Genomic DNA, 23,965 nt, shown 5'->3' with positions numbered 1-23,965 from the left:
GGAGAGCAACGTCATTTAACTGAGTTCATATATATCTGACAGGTGTCCTGCATACTGCTAGGATCAACGCTATCGAAGTCATCGTGAGTAGTGATAAGTTAATAAAGATGACTTCGATAGCGTTGATCCTAGCAGTATGCAGGACACCTGTCATATATATGAACTCAGTTAAATGACGTTGCTCTCCATGAGTTCTCGTAGCTCAGTGGATAGAGCGCCCGCACGGTGTTCGGGAGGTCATGGGTTCGATTCCTGTCGGGGACTCAGAATTTTTCTTTGGGTCACGCTCGTGTCATGTTGATTACTTCACCTTCACATTTCATTACCGAGCTTAAAATTCACCATCTTTATTAACTTATCACTACTCACGATGACTTCGATAGCGTTGATCCTAGTAGTATGCAGGACACCTGTCAGATATGAACTCAGTTAAATGACGTTGCTCTCCATGAGTTCTCGTAGCTCAGTGGATAGAGCGCCCGCCCGGTGTTCGGGAGGTCAAGGGTTCGATTCCTGTCGGGGACTTAGAATTTTTCTTTGTCCCACGCTCGTGTCATGTTGATTAATTCACCTCCACATTTCATTACCGAGCTTAAAATTCACCATCTTTATTAACTTATCAACTATGTTTACTGCTTTACCAGGATGCCAGTCTTCAGTGAACCATAGTCTATTTGGCGCGAAAGTATGCTCCGATATTCGGATATTATATTTTCTGAGAAGCAGTCTGCTAAGAGCAAAGCTCGAGGAAAACTGCGGGCTTCGAGGAACATTTTATGTTCAATGGCAAATATCTGCGCATATTTGTTATGTCAAATGGAGGCTACTGTGTTAATTAACGTTCAAACATGTTTTGCAAACACCCGCCCGATCTCTTGAAAACTGGGGAATTTCACTGGGATATTATTCAGTTTTAGCTGGGGTATCTTCAGTCACGTGACGCCTTCAGATTAGTAAATGAGGCAGTAAGCGTGTCATGTTCGAGTGTTGTACATTACGCGTCATCTACGTGAGCTGTATTGGACCCTTGCACTTACGAACCTCCTAAAGAAACCTATAACATTTCACTGTCAGTACACGTCAAATGTATATGTCAGTAGCGACTGTTCGAAAGGAACGACGGTCAAAAGGTTGTGACTGAAAAATTATTCGTTTTTCATTATACAAGAAGAATATAGGTTGTATCCAGAGAACCCATGCAAGTATTCACAATTCTGAACAAAATCGTTGAGACATTTTCGTTGATCATGAGTTATGCTATTTTGTGAAAATTTCGCTTTTTCCTTCCCCTCCATTTAATGCTCTTTGTGGTCAAATGTCAAAACTACAATATATTGAAAGTCCTTAGAAACAGAATTAGAAGATTGCAGGGGGATTTTTTATAGGGTGTTTTAGTTCACGGACCTCTTACACGTACATGTAAAGTTTGTAAGCTCGGGTTTTCGCAGGTAGGCTTTATGACTTTTATCCAAAATTTTACAGAAAACGCCTTCCAAACTAAAATGTGGCATTCCAATTTGGAAAAATTCCGAAGGGTACTGGTATTTGATGCCGAAAAAGTTTGTGTTTCTGAAAGGTTTTGGCTTATTGGAAGGAGAAAAAGAAGTGTTCAGTTGAGTCCGCCAGGGACAATACATCCAATTTCACCAAAATGTACAATTTAATGTAAAAAGATCGTGCACCCATCGCGCTTTCCTTTTTTGAGAGATTCAGATTTTCTGATCTCCCGGCCCACAACTTATCAGAATAAAACGGTCATCCATCTATGATTCTAAAAGGATTCAGAATTTCTGATCCCCCAAGACTTTAATAATTTCAAAAAACTGATCCCCAGTCCACAACCCGTCAGAGCAAAACAGTCATCTATTTATAATTCTAAATGCATTCAGAATTTCTGATCCCCATCACCTCACGGGACAAAAACGGCTATCTGTTCATGGTTCTAAAAGTATTGCGAATTTCTGATCCCCCTCCCCCACCAAATCTGCTAACATGATAGAAAGAGCATTTCTGATCCCACATGACTTAAAGGGATTCAAAAATTCTGATCCCCCAGTGCATAACTTATCAGAACAAAACGGTCATCTACCCATAATTCTTAAAAGGATTCAGAATTTCTGATCCCCCTTGTCAGGTGACAGGACAGAAATGGCCGTCTATTTATAATTCACAAGAAATTAACTAGATGTCTGATAGCTAAAAAGTAACGATTGGATAGTAACTTTAAACACATTACAGACAAAAGGATCACAGAGTAAAGGGCATCAGAAAAGTACACAAATGAAATATTCACAGCTAGGTCATTATTAATAACGATTTGAAACCACGCCAAAGGATCGAGACAAAAATTGCAGTTTCATTTCGGACAGTGAAAGGTTTTATTTTCAATTCAAAAAGATATGAATTTAGGCTTCAGAATTACGAGCTGTTGTTTAAAGTCCACATCAAAGATAACAAGAATTTTAATCAGGACTCAGCTGCCGTCTGCGCCACCTCCGTTTTCTGCTTTAATGTGTTCGTTTCGGATTGAGGGCCGCTATTCTTGCCTTTTTTTTCCCCTCTGCTCTGCAATGAAGCAATTGAAGCTAAATATTCTTATAAATAGCGATAGAATTAACATTGTTTTTCATTAATCAATTGATCGGGAGTGTATTCTTTTGTAAAGAATAGTGAGCAGTATGTAGGCAATGCGGTAGTGAAGTGTATCGAGCGTGATCTGTAGCTTCAAATCAATTCAGTGTAAACTTTAAGTTACCTCTTCAAAAAGCACACTAACAAGCTATTATGCAAGCATTTCATACATAGGAAATGCGTGTGAATAATTTCTTCGTTACGGGTGCTAATAAAATCAGGAGAACAAACGTTTTTCTTGTGTTTCAGTGATCGCGAAATAAATATAACAACGAAATTTCTTCAGCCACAACATTGCTTTCGATTCAAAGATTGAGCAGCTAACTGTAATGTTGAGCAACAATTATGATATACTTACTTTTCTGCGACTTGCCTTTCTTTCACCGAAGCAACCAAGATACTCATTTGAACTTGGACAAATCATTCCATGCTTCTTGCTGCTATTGACAATGTTGGATTCGAAATTGCGCGCAAATAACCGACTCCTTTGGAAAGGGAATCTGCTGGTCAAAAGTATTCATTTATCAGATTGACCGAAGGATTATGGGATCGGACGGAAACACCAAAATGGCGGGCAAAGTCGTGGTCAATGTTGTTAGGATTCGATAACAAAGCTCTCTGTTATTATATAGCCTTGCTCTACGTTGGAAAGCAGTCACAAATTGTTTACAGATGTCCGTTGTTATTCCAGTTTAGTCAAATCCCAGTAAAGGTGGAAAAGTATGAAGTTTCGTCGGCAAAACAGTGTGGCAATCAAACTATTTGCCAACAGCTGGCGGTTTCTCTTACACTCGTCAGGTTTACAGAAAGGTTATGGTTCCTGCAGCTTTCCAAGGTAAACTGATTTTCTTGCATAATTTGTGACGGTTCTTAAAATACTGGAAACGTTCTGGCCGGTTAAATTGATCGTGGAAGATTACAGAAGATGCAGATGCTTTAACACACTGTTAAGTCTTGTTGATTTCGTGAATACAAATGTTCATTTCCTAAAGGAGTTATGAAAGCAACTGTATTCAACGCAACAATATACTAACAATTTCGTGTTGGGAAAATCATTCATTGTAAAAGTACAATAAGTGCAATAAATGTGAGCTCTCTCATGTAGTTTACATATACTTCTTATATATCTGGTGTATATCTTGTCTAGGATCAACTGGGCATACATATGTAGTATACAACACCTAAAACACGAGATATCAAAAAGCAACATCCTTCACCTTTTTGATTTTCAGGTTGATGGTGGTGCTCTTGAGGTTATGTTAGATGTGCATATTACATTATCAAGACCATTTGTTTGCCACTTATTACTTGAGTTGCAAAAGACTGATGTTATTTTCATTAGGGTGGTTGAAGTTCTCTTTAATTGGGCAGTGTTCCAAAGGTCCTTTATAATTTGGCATTTCTTTATGCAAATAGAGGTTATTTAGAACAGCAGATATAATTCACAGCTAGGTTACGGAAAATTACTTTTAACCACTTCCAGACCTTTGTTCATAAGTCTTGCCATAATTTGAAAAACCCATGATTCATGGATAAAATTAATTGAAAAAAATACTTTCATGAAGAAATTACTGTAATTGAAATTTGAAATTCATGTCAAGAATATTTTGTGCTTTTCCGGTCATGAAATCTGTTTACATTTCATGAAAATTTACTGAAGAATGTAAACATTTACTAGACTCCAATTTAAGTAGCTGAGAAGTGTTTCAAACAGGATTTTAGAAAGATATATGTTAAATTTAAGTAAGTTTTGTGATAAATCGCAACATAATGGAAACTCATTTCCAGCCAGATTTTGTCCTCCTTTTGCATCTGGATGTGCCTGGTTTTTGGTATTAAATTTTAATGTACAACTGTAGCAGGTTTAAATAAAACTATTAGTTATTTATACATTTTCCTATGTAAATACAGAGATTTCACTTAGGTTTAGGATTTGAAGAGCAGTTATCAAAGATCCATATAAAATGAATAATGAAGAGTTTTCAATAGTTAGCTATAGTTTCACCACCTGTGACTAAGAAAGCTTTTGGTTAGGTAAATATTAAAGTGCTGCATGTACATGAGTGATGGATAATTTTTTAGATTGGCTGCTGTCTTTTTACTATCTCTGGGTTTTGGGTAGGTTATCACAGTACGATATGAGTGATGGGTAGTTTTCAGATAGGCTATCTTTTTACTAGATAGGATAGTGTTTTACTGTTCAATGTAAGGAATAGTCTTCAGAAAGCCTAGGTTTTAGCTTACTACATTAGTGGTGGTTTTTGGATAGACAAGTTAGTGGATAGATAGGCCATCTAAGTATCTGTTGACTATCTACACAGGAAGCTAGTTTTTAGCTAGCCAATCTATTTCCTAACTATCTGATAGATAGATATTAGTTAGCTTTAAGCCATGTCAAAGATAGCTATCCTCTATCTACAAAACCTCTTGGATAGAAAAAAGAATAGAGATTTACATCCCTCAACCAGGAATGAGATAGTTGCAAGTAACATGAAGTTAGTAATAAACTAGTAATAAGATATGATTGTTTTTGGGAGGGCTTCTTTAACTGAGGACAGCAAACTATTGCCAGCTACCAGGAAACATCTCCAAGATGAGTATGCCAAATTAAAAAAGAAAGAATAGAATTGCTTGTAGCATTAGCTACAATACTTGCATCCATATCTGTCAGGTCTTTATAAAAACAATTTTACCGACACTCTTCTCCTTTGAGCATGGTTAAACTGGTTGCATAACTGAAGTGTGAATGAACTGGTAGCCCACTCAAAAAGTTAGATTGAAGATGTAAAAACGTGTTGGGCAAAGCTAAAGTCCATGGCCTCTGCTATATGACAACAGGTTTTTGGAGGACACTGTATACATGTATGTAGAGTACATTGACCCACTTAAATGTATCAACTGCAAATTTAAATGTTCATGTATATCGCAGTCTTTAATTGTCATCCCTGTAATGTACTGTAGTGTTCCTGAACGCTCTTTTTGTTTTATAACAGTGAGGTGCCTTGTTTCCATGTTAAACAGAAATTGTTAGAAATTTTTCTTTCACATAAGATGGGCAAATTCTGACAGAGAAAGTGGATTCTGCATTTATGCCTACAGTTGTGCAGTTTGAGTAATCTTACTGTTTTGATCAATTCTGAACTTTCCTATCCTCTTAGGTACTGTTTGATATTGTTTTTTTAAACTTACAGCTACTGTAATTTTGAAGTGCATAGATCATTGTAATACAATGTGTGATGTTTACAGTTACTTATATTAATAGACTGCTGTGAAGAAAATTGTTCTTCATCACTCTCTCAGTATAATCTGAGTGTATGGAATCTGTTAAGAATTATGCTATATTTGTATAAAATTTCTCATTGAATATTGTTATGAAGAAAAAATATTTTGATTAGACATTGTTCAGGCAGGCAGCAAGATCTAAACCCTGTCTTCAGTGTTATGATTTAATGTGGCTACATTGGATGTAACACTGGCTTTGCAGGGGATCAGAAATTCTGAATCTTCTCCTGTGTTCTTTGGGGGATCAGAAATTCTGAACCCTTTCTAGAGTTCTTTGGGGGATCAGAAATTCTGAACCCTTTCTGGTGTTCTTTGGGGGATCAGAAATTCTGAACCCTTTCTGGTGTTCTTTGGGGGATCAGAAATTCTGAACCTTTTCTAATGTTCTTTGGGAGATCAGAAATTCTGAACCCTTTCTAGTGTTCTTTGGGGGATCAGAAATTCTGAACCCTTTCTGGTGTTCTTTGGGGGATCAGAAATTCTGAACCTTTTCTAATGTTCTTTGGGAGATCAGAAATTCTGAACCCTTTCTAGTGTTGTTTGGGGGATCAGAAATTTTGAATCGTTTTCTATGGAGGTACCTCTCGAGACAAGAAATTCAAAAAAATCATTTGGTTTCTTATTCGTGACTTAAACATTACATTTCAGTTCAAATAAAGAATAGGAAATTGCTCGGAAGACTTTTTTCATTCCTTGCAAACAGGGAAACTTTTCCTCTGAGTTTTAACACCAGTTTAAGATTCTTAGTATATTGCAAATATCGTCTTTGGAATTAAATGGCAATCATAGATTTCCGTCTAAGCTCTACGTTTCACTTTAGGCCAATTTTGCACTCATTTCCAACGAAACTTCCAAGCCTGCAACGTAAAAATAACTTTTCTCCGAGACAGGTTTCTATTTTACACCGAAAAAGTAGCCATTTTTGAAGTGGTTCTCAGTATTTACTCTGAATTTTATCAAATTGGAACACCACATTTTAGTTTGGAAGGCGTTAGAAGCCGAATTGAGCGAGTCTTGATTCTACGAATGCAAGACGCAGATAAATCAGTTACATTAAATATAGACCGTGAACTATGTTCAGTTAATTGTTAATAGACCAGGGTGCACTCTTTATGTTCGTAAACATTGTTTCGGATACGTAAAATGCTTACATGTATGGCTACGTAAAATACTTACATGTAACATTCACTTTAAAAACTTGGCTAACAGTTTCATATTCATTGTTAGCTGTACAACGGTATTTTCCAGAAGCAGCTCGGTTGATGTTTGGAAAATTACAATTGGGCCCCCGAGGCAGTATTTCACCATCACTACCATCTTCCAGCATTCTGGTCAAGGTGATGTTTGGTGTTGGTTTACCAGTTGCTTCGCAAACCAAAGCCATGTTTGATCCTTCAAGCACAGTCTGGTCACGGCTGACATTAATTAGCTTGACAGGAACTGAAAATAGAGATACAATGACAGTAACGCATCCCTGACACTCAAACAGGTGATGTGGCTTTGCCAGGTGTTTTACAGAACAACTCCAGTTTTGCGTTTTCAGAAGAAGTCTGATCACAAAGTGGATTGGTGTGAGGGGTGCCCGCCCTTCCTAAGCCTAGAAATAGAACATAAGTCTGAATTCAGAACAAATGCGAATGCACGCGAAGCAGCGACGGATCCAGAAGGGCTAAGAAAAGAGGCTGTTGGGGGGGGGGGGGGACTCTTGCTCTAAACAGGACGGAGGACGTGCCTTCTGCTCTTGTCCTTAGATCCAGCACGCACTACGAAAGTGTTTACGCCTAAATAAGATCTCTTAGTGCTAGTGGATAAATCACGACAGATCCCTGGCCAGGAACTTAGGTTTCGAACAGCAATTTTGCTGTGGCGATCCCTGCAACCTAAAAATTAAAATTTACACTTGGGGAGAAACGTAACTGAACAAAGGCTTAAAGAAAGCTTTCAAGCTCATGATCACTAAAAATTCATCAAGTTTAAACATAGGAAATCATGACCGTGATGGTGTTTGGATATCTGTTTTTTTTTTTTTTTTAACGATTTTATTGCTCCGTTTTCTCCTTAGTGTTAGTATCGACTGAGAAGACATATCAAATACTCAAATACTCAAAGACAGTGTTTGATCACATTACCAAACACCTCAAAGTTCGCCAAAAATACCCCGTTACGACATTGTCGAGGGGGGGGGGGGGAGGGGGTTCCCTATTTTAATGATGTCATTAGGTATTGTCCCCAAAATACCTTGTCAACGCGTTTTCGTGCTATCTGATCAAGGTGTGCCAAGGACTTTTGTCGTGGATTGTAAGTAGGTACGGTAAAGTTTGCATACGAGCCAAGTGGCTCATCATGCCGGAGCTTATCACGGTTTCTGTAGGATGAAGCGATGAAGCGATGAAGCGAATAAAAAAAATAATTCACGGTACTGTTTTCGAATTATAAGCCGCTAAAGCTGTAATTAAGAGTGTTTTTAGGAGTTCATACTGTTGCTATGGTAACCTATTGTGTGACGAAAATGATTACAACGTGTTCACCAATGATTGGGCAGTTTTTTGACACCATGATTGTAGCATCAAGTGATAAAGATTGGTTATAACGACCCAACAAAGTCTAAGTGCTGGAAACTGTTTTAAGCAACCTTAACAGTCACTCTAGCACATTTCCAGTCGTCAGGAAATATGCCAGGCATAAAGAATTTATCAAACAGCTCGAATAACGGGCCTGAAATAATATCAGCACACTCACGAATCAACTTAGCAGAGATATTATTTAGCCCTGTACCTTTAGTTTTAGATAATCTATTTAGATGTGGAAAGATGACACTGTTAGTAGTTGCACGAAAACAGAATCTGTTGAAATTTTTAGGAGTATTGTTTAAATAGGTAGACTCCTCGTCCGAAGTAAAAGGTATGTCCTGGGCTAGCCTGGGCCCTATAGTTGAAAAATGTTCGTTAAACAGTACCGTAGCAAGGGGAAAAAACCAGGGGGCACATAATCGAGCGCTGAAGGCGCAAGGCGCTAGGGGGGTCTGGGGGCATGCCTCCCCCCCCCCCCCCCCCCACAAAATTTTGAAATCTAGAGGTTTGGAAATGCTATTTCCAGCGTTCTCCAAGAGCTATTTGTAATTTACGCGTATCGCAAGCTACCTCCTACACTGTCCCAGCAAAGGAATGCCGGACTGAAAAAGTATAACACTTGCAACGTCAATTACAAAATAACATAACCAACTGTCTCTTAAGCAAGTGTTTTACCTTTCAGAGACTCCGAGTCGGGTATTAGTTCTTTTTTTAACTGTCTGAGTTGCCTTAGAGGTAAACGCAGAAGCATGAGGTGGACATGCAGAAGCATGAGGTGGTGGAGACTGGCCTCTCCCGTGGTTGAGCGCAGGTAAGTCTTGATCCACTTTAACAACGGTAAAAAGTAAATAAAAGACGTACAAATATGAATTGGGGAAATGGATACATAGAGGTTATTGTAGTGTATTGAGCCAGCGGTTGACATTATGAGCATGCGCACTTATGCGCATTCTGTTCCATGTGCTTCGATTGCAATAAACTAAATACATGACAGTGGCGACGAGGATGAAGTCGTAGGAAAACGTCGAAAATATGACTGCTATCGGGAAGATAGAGAGTTTTGATGAGACACAAGAGAAATGGGAAACTTATGCGGAACGCGTAGAACAGTTTTTCTTAGCAAACAACATCGATGAGGACCGCCAAGTGCCAACCTTGTTAAGCTTGATCGGCAGCAAAACGTACACATTGTTGAGGGACCTTCTTTCACCGGATAAACCAGCCACGAAGAGCTTCCAAGAGATCGTCACGACCCTTCAGCAACACTTAAGTCCTAAACCATTGGAAATAGCAGAACGCTTTCGTTTTTACAAACGAAATCAGCGAGAAGGAGAAACCGTGTTGGCCTACGTAGCAGAACTGAAGAAACTAGCGACTCACTGCAATTTTGGCGCGAACCTTAACGAAGCTTTACGGGATAAATTGGTATGTGGCCTTCAAAATATGCAGATACAAAGGCGTTTGCTTTCAGAAGCAAAACTGAAATATTCCAAGGCTTTGGAGATAGCCGTAGCGATGGAAACTGCCGTTCGTGATGCTTCGGAATTGCACAGTGAGCTGCACGCAGAACCTCGAGTTGACAAGATCTCAGACAACAGCAAACCACCGCCAACGCCACGGCCGCCGCCGCCGCCGCCGCCGAACCTCACGCCTAAAGGTTGCTATCGATGCGGAGGAGACTCGCACGCATCACACAATTGCAGATTCAAGGACCAGACATGTTATCATTGTGGGAAGGTGGGCCATATTTCCAGAGTTTGTAACTCGAGACGACAAGGTAAGCCGAAGCAACCACCCAAAACACCACAAAACACTCAAGTCCATACTGTTCAGTACAGTGAAAGTGATGAATTTGAAGATGTGTTAGGAAGCATGAAGATACACAATGTGAGGAAACCGAGCAGTAATGTAATCTGGGTAGATCTGAAAGTAGAAGGGAAACCGTTGAAAATGGAACTGGACACAGGCTCGGCTGTGTCGATCATTCCACATGATTTGTACAAGGAGAAATTTAACGACAAACCCTTGCATAAAACGGAACTAATGTTGAAAACCTACACGGGGGAAAGCATTGTTCCACTGGGAGTGCTTAAGGCAAATGTTGAGTACAAAGGTCAGCAACCCTTACTGTTGGATCTGTATGTGGTTAAGAATAAGGGCCCGGTGTTGATGGGAAGGGATTGGCTCCACAAGATACGCCTGGATTGGTATGCTATTAAATCTCTGAAAGCTTCACAAACCCCACCAATTGCTAACGAGCGTCTGCAGACCATGCTAGACAATTACTCTGATGTTTTTGAAGATAAACTTGGAACATTCAAATCAGCTAAGGCAAGGCTAACCCTCAAAGAAGATAGCCAAGCTCATTTCTGCAAAGCTCGTGCCGTACCTTACGCCTTGAGGCCCAAGGTTGAAGAAGAACTGAGAAGACTTCAGAATGAAGGTATTCTCACGAAAGTTGAGTGGAGCGACTGGGCAACGCCCATTGTACCCGTTCCAAAGAAAGATGGGTCTGTCAGAATTTGTGGTGATTACAAGGGCACAGTGAACCCAGAACTACAAGCTGAGCAGTATCCTTTACCCCGCATTGAAGATATCTTTGCAAAGCTTAGTGGTGGGCAGAAATTCTCAAAGATTGACCTTCGTCAGGCATACCACCAACTAGAGATGGAAGAAGGTTCCAAGAAATACCTCACCATCAACACACACATGGGTCTGTTTCAGTACAACAGACTGGTGTTTGGCATCACATCAGCACCTGCAATCTGGCAGCGCACCATTGATCAAGTGCTGGAAGGAACATCTGGCACAAGCTGTATCCTTGATGATATGATCATTACTGGCAAGGATGATGCAGAACACCTGGCTAACTTAGAAGAAGTTCTACGACGGCTTCAGCTTCATGGGTTGAGAGCAAACAAGGCAAAATGTGAGTTTTTCAAGGAGAAGATAACTTATTGTGGACATGACATCGACAAAGATGGCCTACACAAGTCAGCAGAGAAGGTAGAAGCAGTATTGAATGCGCCACGTCCAAACGATGTAGTTGAAGTGAGATCTTTTCTCGGGCTAATCAATTACTATCACAGGTTCCTGCCTAACCTATCCACAGTAGTGCATCCCCTGACACAACTTTTGGAGAAGAATCATCAGTGGAAATGGACAGAACAGTGCGAGATAGCATTCCGTAAAGTGAAAGAAATGATCACGTCAGAGCAAGTTTTAACGCATTATGATCCCAGCCTACCACTAAGGCTTGCTTGTGATACATCCCCTGTCGGTATTGGAGCGGTGCTGTCTCACGTGATGCACGACGGTACCGAGCGACCCATGGCTTTTGCTTCAAGGACACTCACCAAAACTGAGCAAAAGTATGCACAGATTGACAAAGAAGCCCTGTCAATAATCTGGAGGGTAAAGAAGTTCCATATGTATTTGTTCGGCCGCTCTTTCACATTGTACACAGATCATCAGCCCTTAACGTCAATCTTTCATCCGCGGAAAAGCATCCCTGTGGTCACTGCAGCTCGACTGCAACGTTATGCCTTGTTCCTGGCGGGCTATGATTACACCATTGAATACAAGAACATTAAAGTTCACAGTAATGCCGATGGTCTTTCCCGCCTTCCACTCGTAAAAGAATCCACAGATGAAGAAGTTGTCGACCCTGTGGGTGTATTTAATTTGATGCAGTTTGATCCGCTGCCAGTCACAGTGGATAACGTTAGGCGAGAAACACAGAGAGATCCTGTTTTGGCTCAAGTGTATGAGATGACCAGTAAAGGTTGGCCACACAACACTGCTCCTGCACTCAACCCCTATTTTGTTCGCAAAGATGAGATCACATTACAATCAGGCTGTCTGATGTGGGGAATAAGAGTCGTAGTACCTCCAAAGTTGCGCCCTCAAGTTCTCGAAGAACTGCATCAGGGACATATGGGGGTCGTGAAGATGAAGGCCCTCGCCCGAAGTTACATCTGGTGGCCTGGAATCGACAAGGAAATTGAACTGACGGTTAAGTCCTGCTCAGGTTGCCAACTAACACAGAGAGAGCCCAGTACAGTACCGGTACACGCATGGGAGTGGCCTTCATCCCCCTGGCAACGAATTCACATTGATTTTGCCGGTCCGTTCCTCAACAGCATGTTCTTGGTGGTAGTGGATGTACATTCAAGATGGCTAGAGATAGAGAGAATGACTAGTACAACCTCCGAGAAGACCATTGAAGTCCTTCAGAAGTTATTTGCCAGATATGGAATACCAGCCCAGTTGGTAAGCGACAACGGGTCGCAATTCACATCAGAAGAGTTTCAGCAATTCCTTAAGAGAAACGGAATCAAACACATCACGTCAGCACCTTACCACCCTGCCACCAACGGGCTGGCGGAACGCTGTGTGGGGAGCTTCAAAAGTGCGATGAAGAGTGAAACTGAAATGAAATCCTTGAATCTTAAGTTGGCAAGATTTTTGCTGGCTTATCGGAACACTCCCCACTCAACCACTGGAGAGCCACCATCCCGGTTGTTCTTGGGAAGAACATTACGCACTCGACTGGACCTTTTGAAACCAGATCTCAGCGTCCAGATAAACAACCGTCAGATAGACCAGTCTGTCGCCAAGGGTGGCTCTGTAACGCGGCATTTTACCATTGGCCAGAGAGTAATAGCACGAAATTACAATGGAAAATCAAAGTGGGTACCAGGTACTGTGCGTGCACAACTAGGACCCCTGTCTTATGAAGTGGAGATTGGGCCTAACCTAGTTTGGCGGCGACACACAGACCAAATCAAAGATTCCAATGTCCCTGTTGCAGACAACCGTACACCAGTTATCCAGCCGTTGCTGTTCCCGCCCCCCATTGAGTACCATGGTGACCAGGTAGCTGAGCCGCCTGAGCAGACAGAAGCCGTCCCACGGGAAACGGGCTTTCAGCCATCCAATCCAGCGGCTAAACCTTCAGTTAGCAGCCCGCCGAGCCAGATTGAACATGTTCCTGTTAGAAGATATCCTACCAGAGAGAGGAAGCCCCCAGCCCGACTGGACCTTTGAACATTGAACTGCCCATTTCTAGGGCTCTGACTTTATTTTTAAGAGTAGCATGCTGTGTTGAACTTTTGGGGTATGAGACTGGCTTAAGGGGGAGGAGTTGTAGTGTATTGAGCCAGCGGTTGACATTATGAGCATGCGCACTTATGCGCATTCTGTTCCATGTGCTTCGATTGCAATAAACCAAATACATGACAGTTATTCAGCGAAAAAGTTGTGTGATACGACTGGGAGCTCAGATTTTATTTTCAGCGTTTTATACATGTCTGTTTTTACTTTTGGGATAAAAGAAAACTAGGAGGAGGGGTGCGGGTCCCCCCTGCCCCTCCCCTTGCTACCGCTTTGTTAAAGGCGTTGGAAATCCCGTTAGAGTTATGGATAGAGATGTCATTTACTTTCACTTCCTTTACTATCTGGTTGTTTTGACGACGAGACATGAGATTAGTAATAGTTCTCCAAGTCCTTTGAGCGTTTCCTTCGGATTGAGTAAAACTAATGTGATAATAGGTAATCTCAGTGGTTTTCACTTTATTGTTGATTCGATTTCACAACTTTCTGTAATCGGCCCAGTCTTGAGGATTCTTTGTTCTTATTGCTTTCATTTTAGCAGCATCGCGACAGCGCATGCCTTTCTTTAACGTTGAATTAATCCAGGGTGCCTTGCTCAATTTAGTAGACAAACACTATTCCGAGTTTGAGTAATCAATCAGAATACGCGAAAAGCACCATCCACTGGTTTGGTACTGTGGCGGATCTAGGGGAGGGACCTGAGGGGCCGCCCCCCCCCCCTTTATTTTGAGTGAAAAAAAAAAAAGAAATCACAGAAGGAAGAAAAGCCGGCAGGGTAAGAAAAACAAAACCGCCCCCGCCCTTAGCTAAAGGCCGGCTGGATCCGCCACTGTGGTTTATTCTAATAGATGCTATAGTGATTATTTCTAAAAATTCTTCAAAATGCAACGCATTTGTAACTCATCAAAAGTCATATCTTAGTTTAGGAAATGGAAATGGTGGCTTGCGTGATAAAAGGGTAAGTTGGGGAGGCGGAAGGTGGGGGAGCATGTAACTACACTAAGGAGCTTGAAGAGAGGGCTCTCATATGAGGCGAGCCACAGGCCAAAGCAAGGGACAGTAAGACATTTACTACTTTTTAGTGCAGAGTGCACTATTGGGATGGTTTAGGGGTCTGCTGTTCGCTTAGTCACTAACGCCATAAGGAGTAAACTTTAATGTTTGTTTAATTAATTAATTTCAGGTAATCAATTAGCCTTGCAAGACGGGGGGCTAGGTAGGGTATGTACCCGAGCGTACTACGTAAAACGTGTCTCACTTACACTGATTTCTTGAACCTCGACAAAGCTATATATATATGTTTTCGCAAATCTCGTTATCCTTGTGGTGCTATTCTCTTAAGAACAAATGCAATTTGCTCGAAACGTGTGTGCATATAAGTTAGCCTTCAGTGTCGACCACTAGTCCAGTTCTGGCCCTCTCTCTGTCATGCAACGCTACCGTAACGTTGCTTGACAGAGATGGGGCCAGAACTGGTCTATTTTGACCGGGGATAGCAGCTGTATTTCAGGTAACGTCAGTTCTCCATTTTTTAGTGCAAATAGCACTACTGTGACTGCGTATCTTCTGGAATCACCCCTAGCCCGATTCAAGAAATTTTGTCTCCTATACTATTGTGTGTTTGCCAAGGTTCAAACAAAGAATGCTTCTCCGTAGCGGCTTATTTATTTCCTCTTCTATGAAGGGAGCAAAAACTTCATATACCGCCGAAACTTTCCCGCGTTAGTTACAGGTAAAACTAGTAATTTTGTGACACAAGAAACTCATAATTATTGCCGCAGACTCCGTGTCACTTAATGAAACCGCCAATTAATTTCATCAGTCTTTGAGGTCACTCTCTCACCGATGTAGGATATAATTGGGACCAAGTAACGATCTCTAGCTTCAATACTTCTCGTTGAAACGCTCCTCAGTTGTATTAATCGATGGCATTGTATATTAGTTTGACGTGAACAAGAACGCACTATTCCATGACTGGATGTGACTATTTGATAATTAGATTAGTTCTTGTTTATCTGTGAAATGAAAATTTGCGTTTGGAATAAAACAAAATCGTTCCTCTTCGATTTTTCATCAGATATTTAACAATTATTCCATGAAACCGCGTTGGATATGAAGTGATGAATAACCAACGAGCGCGTAGCGCGAGTTGGTTATGATCACTTCATATCCAACAAGGTCGAATGGAATAATTGTTTTAGTATATTCTTAATCGGGTTTTTGCCGCCGATTTTTATTTCAACAATTTTACAGAGCGGAAAATTTTTAAACTTGGCGCACTGTTTTCCATATAAGGTAAAACTCCGACTAATGGCTCATAGTCGGAGTTTTTGAGCCAATCAGAGAGCTAGAAATGCAATAGTCGGAGCTGAGAATATACTAATTAACAATTATTCCATGAGCGCGCGTTGGATATGAGATGGTAAATAGCCAACGAGGCCCGTAGGGCCGAGTTGGCTATAACCAATCTCATATCCAACAAGCGCGAATGGAATAATTGTTTTATTAAATTCTCAACCTTCGGTTTTGCTAAATTTTTATTTAAGTTTAAGAAACGACCGGAAAGTGAGGTGACTTCCGGGCGCCAAAACTACATGATCTCATGATCACATGATGAGTGCACCGCCGTGCGAACAGTTGAATGAAAAATCAAAAGCGAAGCAAATTACCGTTGAACTGAATTTACAGTAATCCAAACTTCACGGTCTGTTTTGTACTGGTAAAAACCTTACTGCAGTGTCCTCAAGTGTTCAAAGTTCAAACTCATCGGGAAGAGTAATAATTGTGGACATTTACACTACAGTTGTAAAAATACTGGGGAAAGCTTCTCTGATCGCCATGCCGTGAAACGGAGGTTGAACTGGTGGAAAAATTATTTTCGACAAGAACTGCTCTCCCGGACTCTTGATGGGGAAATTCGTCTGGGATTGGTCTGCTCTGCTGCTGTATTTCGTTTTCCTTCCCCTGCACTGAAGTGGCACTACCAGAAGACGCATTTCCAATGAAATCACTGAGAGCGAGTGACATCTTCTGTTGTTGTTCCATCGAAGGCCGCTCGTTGTAGGACTCAACTGCCTGGTCAGACTTGTGTCCCGTTATGGACTTGATGTGTCTCGTCTCGCAATTATGGTCGGAAAGCACTGTGACAGATGTAGCTCTCAGGCAGTGGTTTGTGAGATGTGGTTCTATACCTGCTCGCTTTGACATCTCTTTCATCATGTTGTCGAGCGTAGTTGTACCCAGAGGTGCGCTGCAAAACCAGATTTTGTCGGCTGCGGGATTGAACTTCTTGCTTTGACCATCTCTTGGTCTCTGAAACAGAGCATCTGACGTTGGATTGAGATGACCCAAGTAGTTCTTGAGCGTTTCCACTGGACATCTTTCAGATGCCGGGACGGAAAATATCTTCGCATCCGATTCATCCTCAGCATCTGCGAGGCCTCCCTGGTGATTTTTTGTAGCCGGCAAGGAACCAGGCTGACTTCTGTTCAGTTCGTAGTATTCAACCCCTTGTGGAGTTTTTCGTAGAGAAAGCATTGTGGGTGTCAACTGTCGCTGGTTTTCACGTCCCCGTCTTCCAAAAAAGAGGCCGAGGTAGAACCAAGCCGTCCTCTGTAACTGGGCAGGATTCAAACTGTCGGCTGGGCCGAGTTCGCCGCTCTCAAATAGTTTCTTCACCTGCTCTTTCGAGATTGCGTTTTTGTGAACGACGCCAGCTATTTTACCCGTTTTCCTTAGGTCTTTCACGAAAGCGTCCAAAACTTTATTTGCCTCAGTGAAAGCGAGGTCAGAGATTATGGAAAACGGTTTGTTGTGTGGCGGCGAGCGAAGAAAACGATCAATGGCGGCTCTTATGGATTTCGTGGATGAACTCTTATAATATGTGCCATCTTTCTTCCTCGCTGACGTGTAAAAGCACTTCAAACAAACGTTCAGCTCTTCTTTTGACATTTCTTGTATTGATTTTGAAAATGTGGTGCCACCAGGACTAGCAAGCCACTCTGTAACATTAAGGTAAATATTGTTGTTGTTGTTACGTAACCTTCATGAATGCGTAAAATCTCGACGGTCGTATTTGAAATTTTGCAACTTTTAATTGAAAATTAACGGGTACGTACCGTTAAATAATCTCATCCCGAACTTTGTGGCTTTTTTTGTTGTTTCTGGGACAGCCTTGTCCATGATTTCTTGTATTTCTTCCGTGGATAGCTCACCAAATCTGCTTTTTTCATCCATTTTTTTTTTCTGTCGACGAAACTTGGCTTCCCGGGAAAAATTTTATGCTGAACGACATTTGCCACATTCATTTCCATATAAGGTCAAACGCAGGTATAACGGCTGGTAACCGAGATCTAGTGAACCAATCAGAAAGCTATAATTACATTATCCGAGGTTGAGAATTTAATAATTAGCTTTATTCCATTTATCTCCAGCAGTAAGTAAAAAGTACAAATCTTTCTTATGTTTTCGAGGAAATAAGGGTTTTATGTTACATACCTTGGTGAGGAAAACAAAAGTATCAAGTTACGTTGGCGTGAAAAGTAAAATTGACATATTTATTACTTCTACGTCTTAAGGGCCCATTAACCGATTCATGCGCGCGCTCGCACGCGTTGCTAAGAAGGTGAAATTTCACTTCCGGTTACTTACGTCAGCCTGAGCGCGGAAATTAATAACAACTCAAAAGCTTGCAAATTCGCTTACATTTTAGATGTTTTTCTTTGTGTTTCACAAAATACAAAGTAAAAAAAAGTACAAGCAAAGACAAAATAAGAGTAAGACAGAAAAAAAAGAGCAATACAAAGAGAAAAACTAACTCCGTGTGGCTTTGTTTGATCTTACCGAAGTGCGCTGGTAGTGTAAATTGCGCACGCGCTGATAGGGTAACTTCTAATAGATATCGGGCGCACTTCCGGTTTCTTTCAATGCTAAAGGAAACGCGGTTTTTCATTAAATCGAGCCTTTTTCGACGAATTTCGATTAAAGCCAATGTTGGAATCATAGCTATGCATTCCTTTTTCGAAATCATACTTTTTTCAGAAGATTACGAATTTTTCAATATTTTGAAATGCTCTCAAAATCTGACCTTGTAGGAATGAAACAAAATCGATGCATAGCTTAATGAAGATTTAAATTAAAATATTAAATCAATGAAAAAATCCTGGGAGCCTTTGCATTTTTCTGTATTAGTCAGATGACCATGGGCGTGGCCTGATGACGTCATCACTAGTGTTACTGATAATGAAAAAGTTAAAACACATGAAATAACTCTGAACTAACTAAAAATGATGAGGTTATGTGAGAATAAATTTTCCTTAGCAACGGCTCGAAAAGATCGGTTAATGGGCCCTTGATGAATTTAAAATGACTGAAACACCACAATAAAATTCAAAGCCGCCTTGACAAACGGTATTTGTAAGTTATTTTTGGGCCTTGACAGAAAATACAAACATGAAACGTATACAACGCTAAGATTACGTCTTATCAAGTTTTTGTCCGCTCATATTCTGCAAGGGTAAAAGGCCTAGTTGAGTACTAAGGGAGAGAACAGCAGGGGTGAGGACCTGTGTGACTACTATATCAGAGCCGTAAATTGCACTCTGCACTATCCGAGATTATCTTACTAGTTATCCTTTTCATATCAGTCCACTACCAATACTAGCAGTATGCATGCCGAACTAACAAATTAGACCCCTTCAGTTCTGGCCTCCCGGGTATTGTTCTCCTTTGGGGCTCAGCCACTAGTTCGCTTTATAGCTGAGTTGGTATTGAGCACTTTGCCTGTATATCGCAGAGGTGAAGATAGTTCTTCATGTATTCTATCTTTCAACTGAAATTGAAATATTCGTAATATTTCTTATACTCAATTCCAAATATTGCTACATGTAAAATGGGCAACGTTCAATATATCAATATTCTAACATGGCTCCGAGGCTTTCAGGACAAACTTCTATATTTGGTATTGTTTTCTTTGTATCCAAGTCTATTTGGGGAATTGAAAGGCAAAAAAAACTTTAATAAATTAGCATTTTGACCCGAAAGCCTCGGAGTCATGTTAGAATATTCATATATCGAACGTGGCCTATTCTTAGCTGACCCGTATACAGCTGTTTCGAGAAATGTTGTCTTACAAAAGCGTATAAGCGAACTCGACAATGTCGAAAGTTATTTTGGGTAACGATGGTTTTACAGTTGCTTCATTGAAACTCAAGGTATTTCAGCGTTCAGGAAAGGAAACAGCACAAACACGTGTATTCATGCCTTCTCTTTCCTTCTAGCTAAACACCGTGAACCTCAATCAAACAGTGCCAAACTATTACTACCCATAATACCAATCGGCATTGTCGCGTACGCTTTTGCGCTGTTGTGGGACAACCTTTGTCGAAACAGCTGTATTCACATGACAATGGTTAAAACTGTTTGAAGCTTGCACTGAAAAGTAAATTCCTCTTAATAGATTAGTACAAAATAAACATAACAATGCTCACCTATTACAATGACTCGTATTCTGTAACTCCATTGGTTTGAATCTGTAGTAAGCTTGCATTGGTAAACTGCTTCTTCTGTTTCAGTGACTTTTTTTATTATCAAGGTCGCCTGTTCACCTCTACTGATATTAAAACGTGTTCGGTAATCATTTGTGTTAAATACAAGAGGATTACCACCAGATATCGTTCCAATATCATCGAAGCTGCCATCATTCAATATCATAGTAAATGTGGTTGATACCAGTGAACCAGATAACAGAGTGTAACTCCACCTCAGAGGCACCTGAGTACTTCCATTTAACACTGGCTTATCAACTGTTGTAATGTCATTTTGATCCGTCTGCGTCCACTGAGGAAGAGGTGATGTCCATATTACTGAAGTCGCTGAAAAAAATAAATATTACTTAGAAATTTACTTTGTCTCCTCGATTTTCTAAACTACATTTTAAAAGCTAGCCTCACAAATGACACGCTCGATTATTCTCCGGGAAAACCGTCAGAACACCAGTTTAAGCATCCTTTACAAATTCTGCGGTCAATTTTTCTGATGCGCTTAGTTTTCTGAACTATCGAATCATTTTGAAAAGACAACAACATGACGTTTTATTAAGGGTAAGCTCAGGCGCTGTCGGACACGGTTCATGATTTGACCAATCATGTCTAAATGGCTCTAAACCGCCTCCAGGAACACAGAGACATCAAAAAACGTTATACAAACATAAGGTGAGCCACCTTTATTTAAATTACACGCAGCATTTTGAGCAATTTTCGAAGCATTCACATACATTTTCTTATAAACGGTTAAAATTGTAACGCAATCGCCAACAGCAAAATGTCACTAATTCATCATATTCAACGTCTGGGCCGCCTATGGTACCGCCTTTTCAGGGGTATTCTCGTCATGCGTGATCAGCTAATTTAATTTTCCGTGAAAGTTGAATTTAGAAAATTACTCTTCGTGACCTGTGACCTGAAGGTTTTGCGTGACCCGTGAAAAACTTAATCGTGATTAATGGTTAGAGTCGTCTATCGAGAGCGACTAAGGTATACGATTTGCAATATGGAGCCTTCACTTAGCCTTTCACGATTTTGCTTTCTTCAAACACTCTCTGTAGTGTAAGAACAGTTATTTAAAAAAGTATCTTACTTTTTTATTTTCGTGATTCGAAAAAACGAAATTTTTATATCGATGATCCGTGATCCGCTACTTTTTTCGTTCGTGAACCGTGTCAGAGACCACCCCACCCCCGTACGACCCTCTTTAGAGGGATGTGTCAACTCGAGAAGCCTCCAGCAAGTGAAATAACAGAGCGCCTAGCGTTCACAGTATTTAGTTCACGTTTTAGGCACACACGTTTTAGGTCGGTGGTTAGCAATAATGGGCAAAACGGAAGGAAAACGATGTGCAACAAAACAAAAAGAAACTGAGGAGCAATTGCCGAAACCTGATTACAAAGAGGCACTCTTCACGGACATGAAATCTAAAATTCAGAGTATTTCGTACAGGATTAAGCAGTTTGCCGCGAAAGGTCGCTTAGGAGTCCATGCCTTTTGGGTATGAGTGACTCCTAAAAAATCTCTTTTTCCCAATACCTCGCGCTTGTTTTAATATTTTATTTTCATTTTTTGGAAAATGTTACCTTAAACAATGAACTTTCATTTGGTTCAAAAAAAAAAAAAAAAAAAAAAAAATTAGCTAAGATAGCCCCGCGAAGGTTTAAGGAGCAACCTTAAACAAAGAAAACGGTTTGCATTACACTATAGGAGAGTTGCTAATATTAAGAAATCAATACTGACTAATATAGTGCTTGTGAGTACAGCCATTGCGAAAATAAAAACGTGTTATTCTTTTATAATTAGTGTATAATTAAACTTAGCAATGAATTAAACTAGCCTCCCCCCCCCCCCCTCAATTTTTTTCTTTTAATGAAAACTACTAGTTTTCTATACTAATTCACCGAAAAAATTATCGCGATTGATAAAATCCCTGCGATGCTACGGGCGTTTAAAGTTATAACTTCTTGCCCCACGACCGAGTATGGTGGGATCTGGGTCGGGCCTCTTCTGACGTCATCGAAGGACATGGCTCAAAACACTCAAGAGACGTTTGACTGGGTGGGTTTCGAGCGCTGTGAAAACATATTCGGGGTATTTGTGCTTCATATTCTATCAAAAATGGACAAGTCGTCTAGCCCCGATTATAGCACGGCTACGATGTATACATATTTTTTTCGATTTCGAAGTGCGGGTCGCCAGTTGAGCCTGCTTCACCACCAGTCACGATCGACAATTTGCCGGCCCTTTTGGCTTATAAAGGTTAAAACCATGGCTGAAAAATTAACTCACAACTATTGAAGAGTTATAAAAATGTCAATGAACACGAATACATTCGTGGAAAGATTCGTCTTTTCGCTTCGTCATTGCCGACCGGCCGTATGTATACAAAGTCAATACGAACATAAACATTGCGAGCTACACAAATTTGCATATTTCGTTCTAGTAATTAAAAATCGTTTGACAAGATTTTGACAAAAGGTTCAGTATGGTATCAGTTAAATGAATGCATTTCTCCTTCACTGTTCTTTTGTTTTTAGAGTCTTTTTGACGTACGCTAATAACCTGACTGATGCATTTCGGTCGAAAACAAGCACATTCTCCTTTCAGCGCTACAATCTCCCTAAAGTCGAATCTGAATGGTTTGTTTTACCTTATATATTCTAATCAACACTTGATTCGTTGATACGCAACTGAAACAGACATAAAATTTTACTTCTTTGCTCAAAGCACAAAACAAGTTGTGTATGCGAAGGGGCCTTTGAGAAACTCAGCCGCATTGTTGGCCTCGTGTGTGTTACTGGCGTGTGGTTGCGGCAGGTCTTTTTTGCAGGGTGCAGGTTGTAGGTGGAAATTTAATTATAACTGGAAAACCGCTGGCACTAAAAATAGTTAATAACCCATATACTCGTCAGGGGTTCTTACATAAAGTAGTTCGCCTCTTTCACATAGTGAAAACACGATCGATCCGGTATACTTATCGATCTACACGCTGAGACCAGTGAAATCTCTTTAAAGCCATCTGAACGGCCGCTCCACAGATGTTTCCATCGATTCCAGATTTGGCTCGGGTCTTCCTATAGGACTCCACGTGCGAATTTTTGTTTTAGCTTGCCATTTATGTATGCAAATTAAGACTATTTAAACGCTACCGTTTCCTGGCGCGCCAGTCTTTTCAACGTTTTCTATAGCTTCAAGTTAATATTGTTGCGGAATCTATACTCAACCTCTACCTAGCTTCACCGTCATCGCTACAGTCAGGAAACATTTGTAAGTCTTTATATTCTGTCCTGTATTTTTCTTATCGCTCGGCTCTTCTTCACATGTATTTTTATTTATTTTTCTAGTCGAACCCCGCTCGATCTTTCAATACTCAACGGGCTCCTCGAGTCTCTTCAACTATGCGTGAGTTCAAAATCTCTAGGCGTAGCGTCAACAAGAACTGTAAGCTACTCTTCCCTTAACAACAGAAGATTGCCATCACAAATGAAGCAAATAAATAAAGAAATGAAATGATATAAGACTACAACCAACGGAATATACTAGCACAAGCTCAGTGTGCTTTTATTTTGGTAGTCACAGGGAAGAAACCAAATTCAGCAGATATTTCAGGTGATATTTCAGATGTTTTTTCAAAAACAATAATTCATTGCAGGCTTAAAATCATAGGAATATACTCTCCTCTCATCGCTTCAGCGGTTTGGCACTTGGGTGGAAGCCACCTTTCTGAGCGATTGTAAACGACGTCATGTAACAGTCACGGTAAGTCTACCACCTGTACGTTTCTTTTAAGTGCCAGCGGTTGTCCAGTTATTGCGTTCGATG

At 40.6% G+C, this 23,965-nt stretch overlaps 2 protein-coding genes across 2 annotated transcripts in view; both read right to left on the bottom strand.

Annotated features, from left to right (window-relative positions):
* Positions 1-23,965, bottom strand: part of LOC145492292 (uncharacterized) — a 41,789-nt gene that overhangs the window by 14,230 nt on the left and 3,594 nt on the right. The window contains exons 2-3 of the mRNA XM_081471706.1: positions 20,087-20,470; positions 7,090-7,353 (exon numbers count right to left, since the gene is read on the bottom strand). Of these exons, the coding sequence (XP_081327832.1) occupies positions 7,090-7,353; positions 20,087-20,470 (648 nt within the window). The remainder of the gene's footprint in view (positions 1-7,089; positions 7,354-20,086; positions 20,471-23,965) is intronic.
* Positions 15,729-17,891, bottom strand: LOC145492364 (uncharacterized). Its single transcript, XM_081471810.1, has one exon. The coding sequence runs from the start codon at positions 17,547-17,549 to the stop codon at positions 16,362-16,364; it is 1,188 nt and encodes a 395-aa protein (XP_081327936.1). The 5' UTR covers positions 17,550-17,891; the 3' UTR covers positions 15,729-16,361.

The sequence above is a fragment of the Orbicella franksi genome, chromosome 7 (genome assembly GCF_964199315.1).
Source record: "Orbicella franksi chromosome 7, jaOrbFran1.1, whole genome shotgun sequence".
NCBI lineage: Eukaryota > Metazoa > Cnidaria > Anthozoa > Scleractinia > Merulinidae > Orbicella > Orbicella franksi.
This window is presented reverse-complemented; position numbering and strand designations above follow the sequence as displayed.

Coding starts and splice junctions, on each gene's coding strand:
- LOC145492364 (XM_081471810.1), bottom strand. CDS start 17,549: ATGTCAAAAGAAGAGCTGAACGTTTGTTTGAAGTGCTTTTACACGTCA.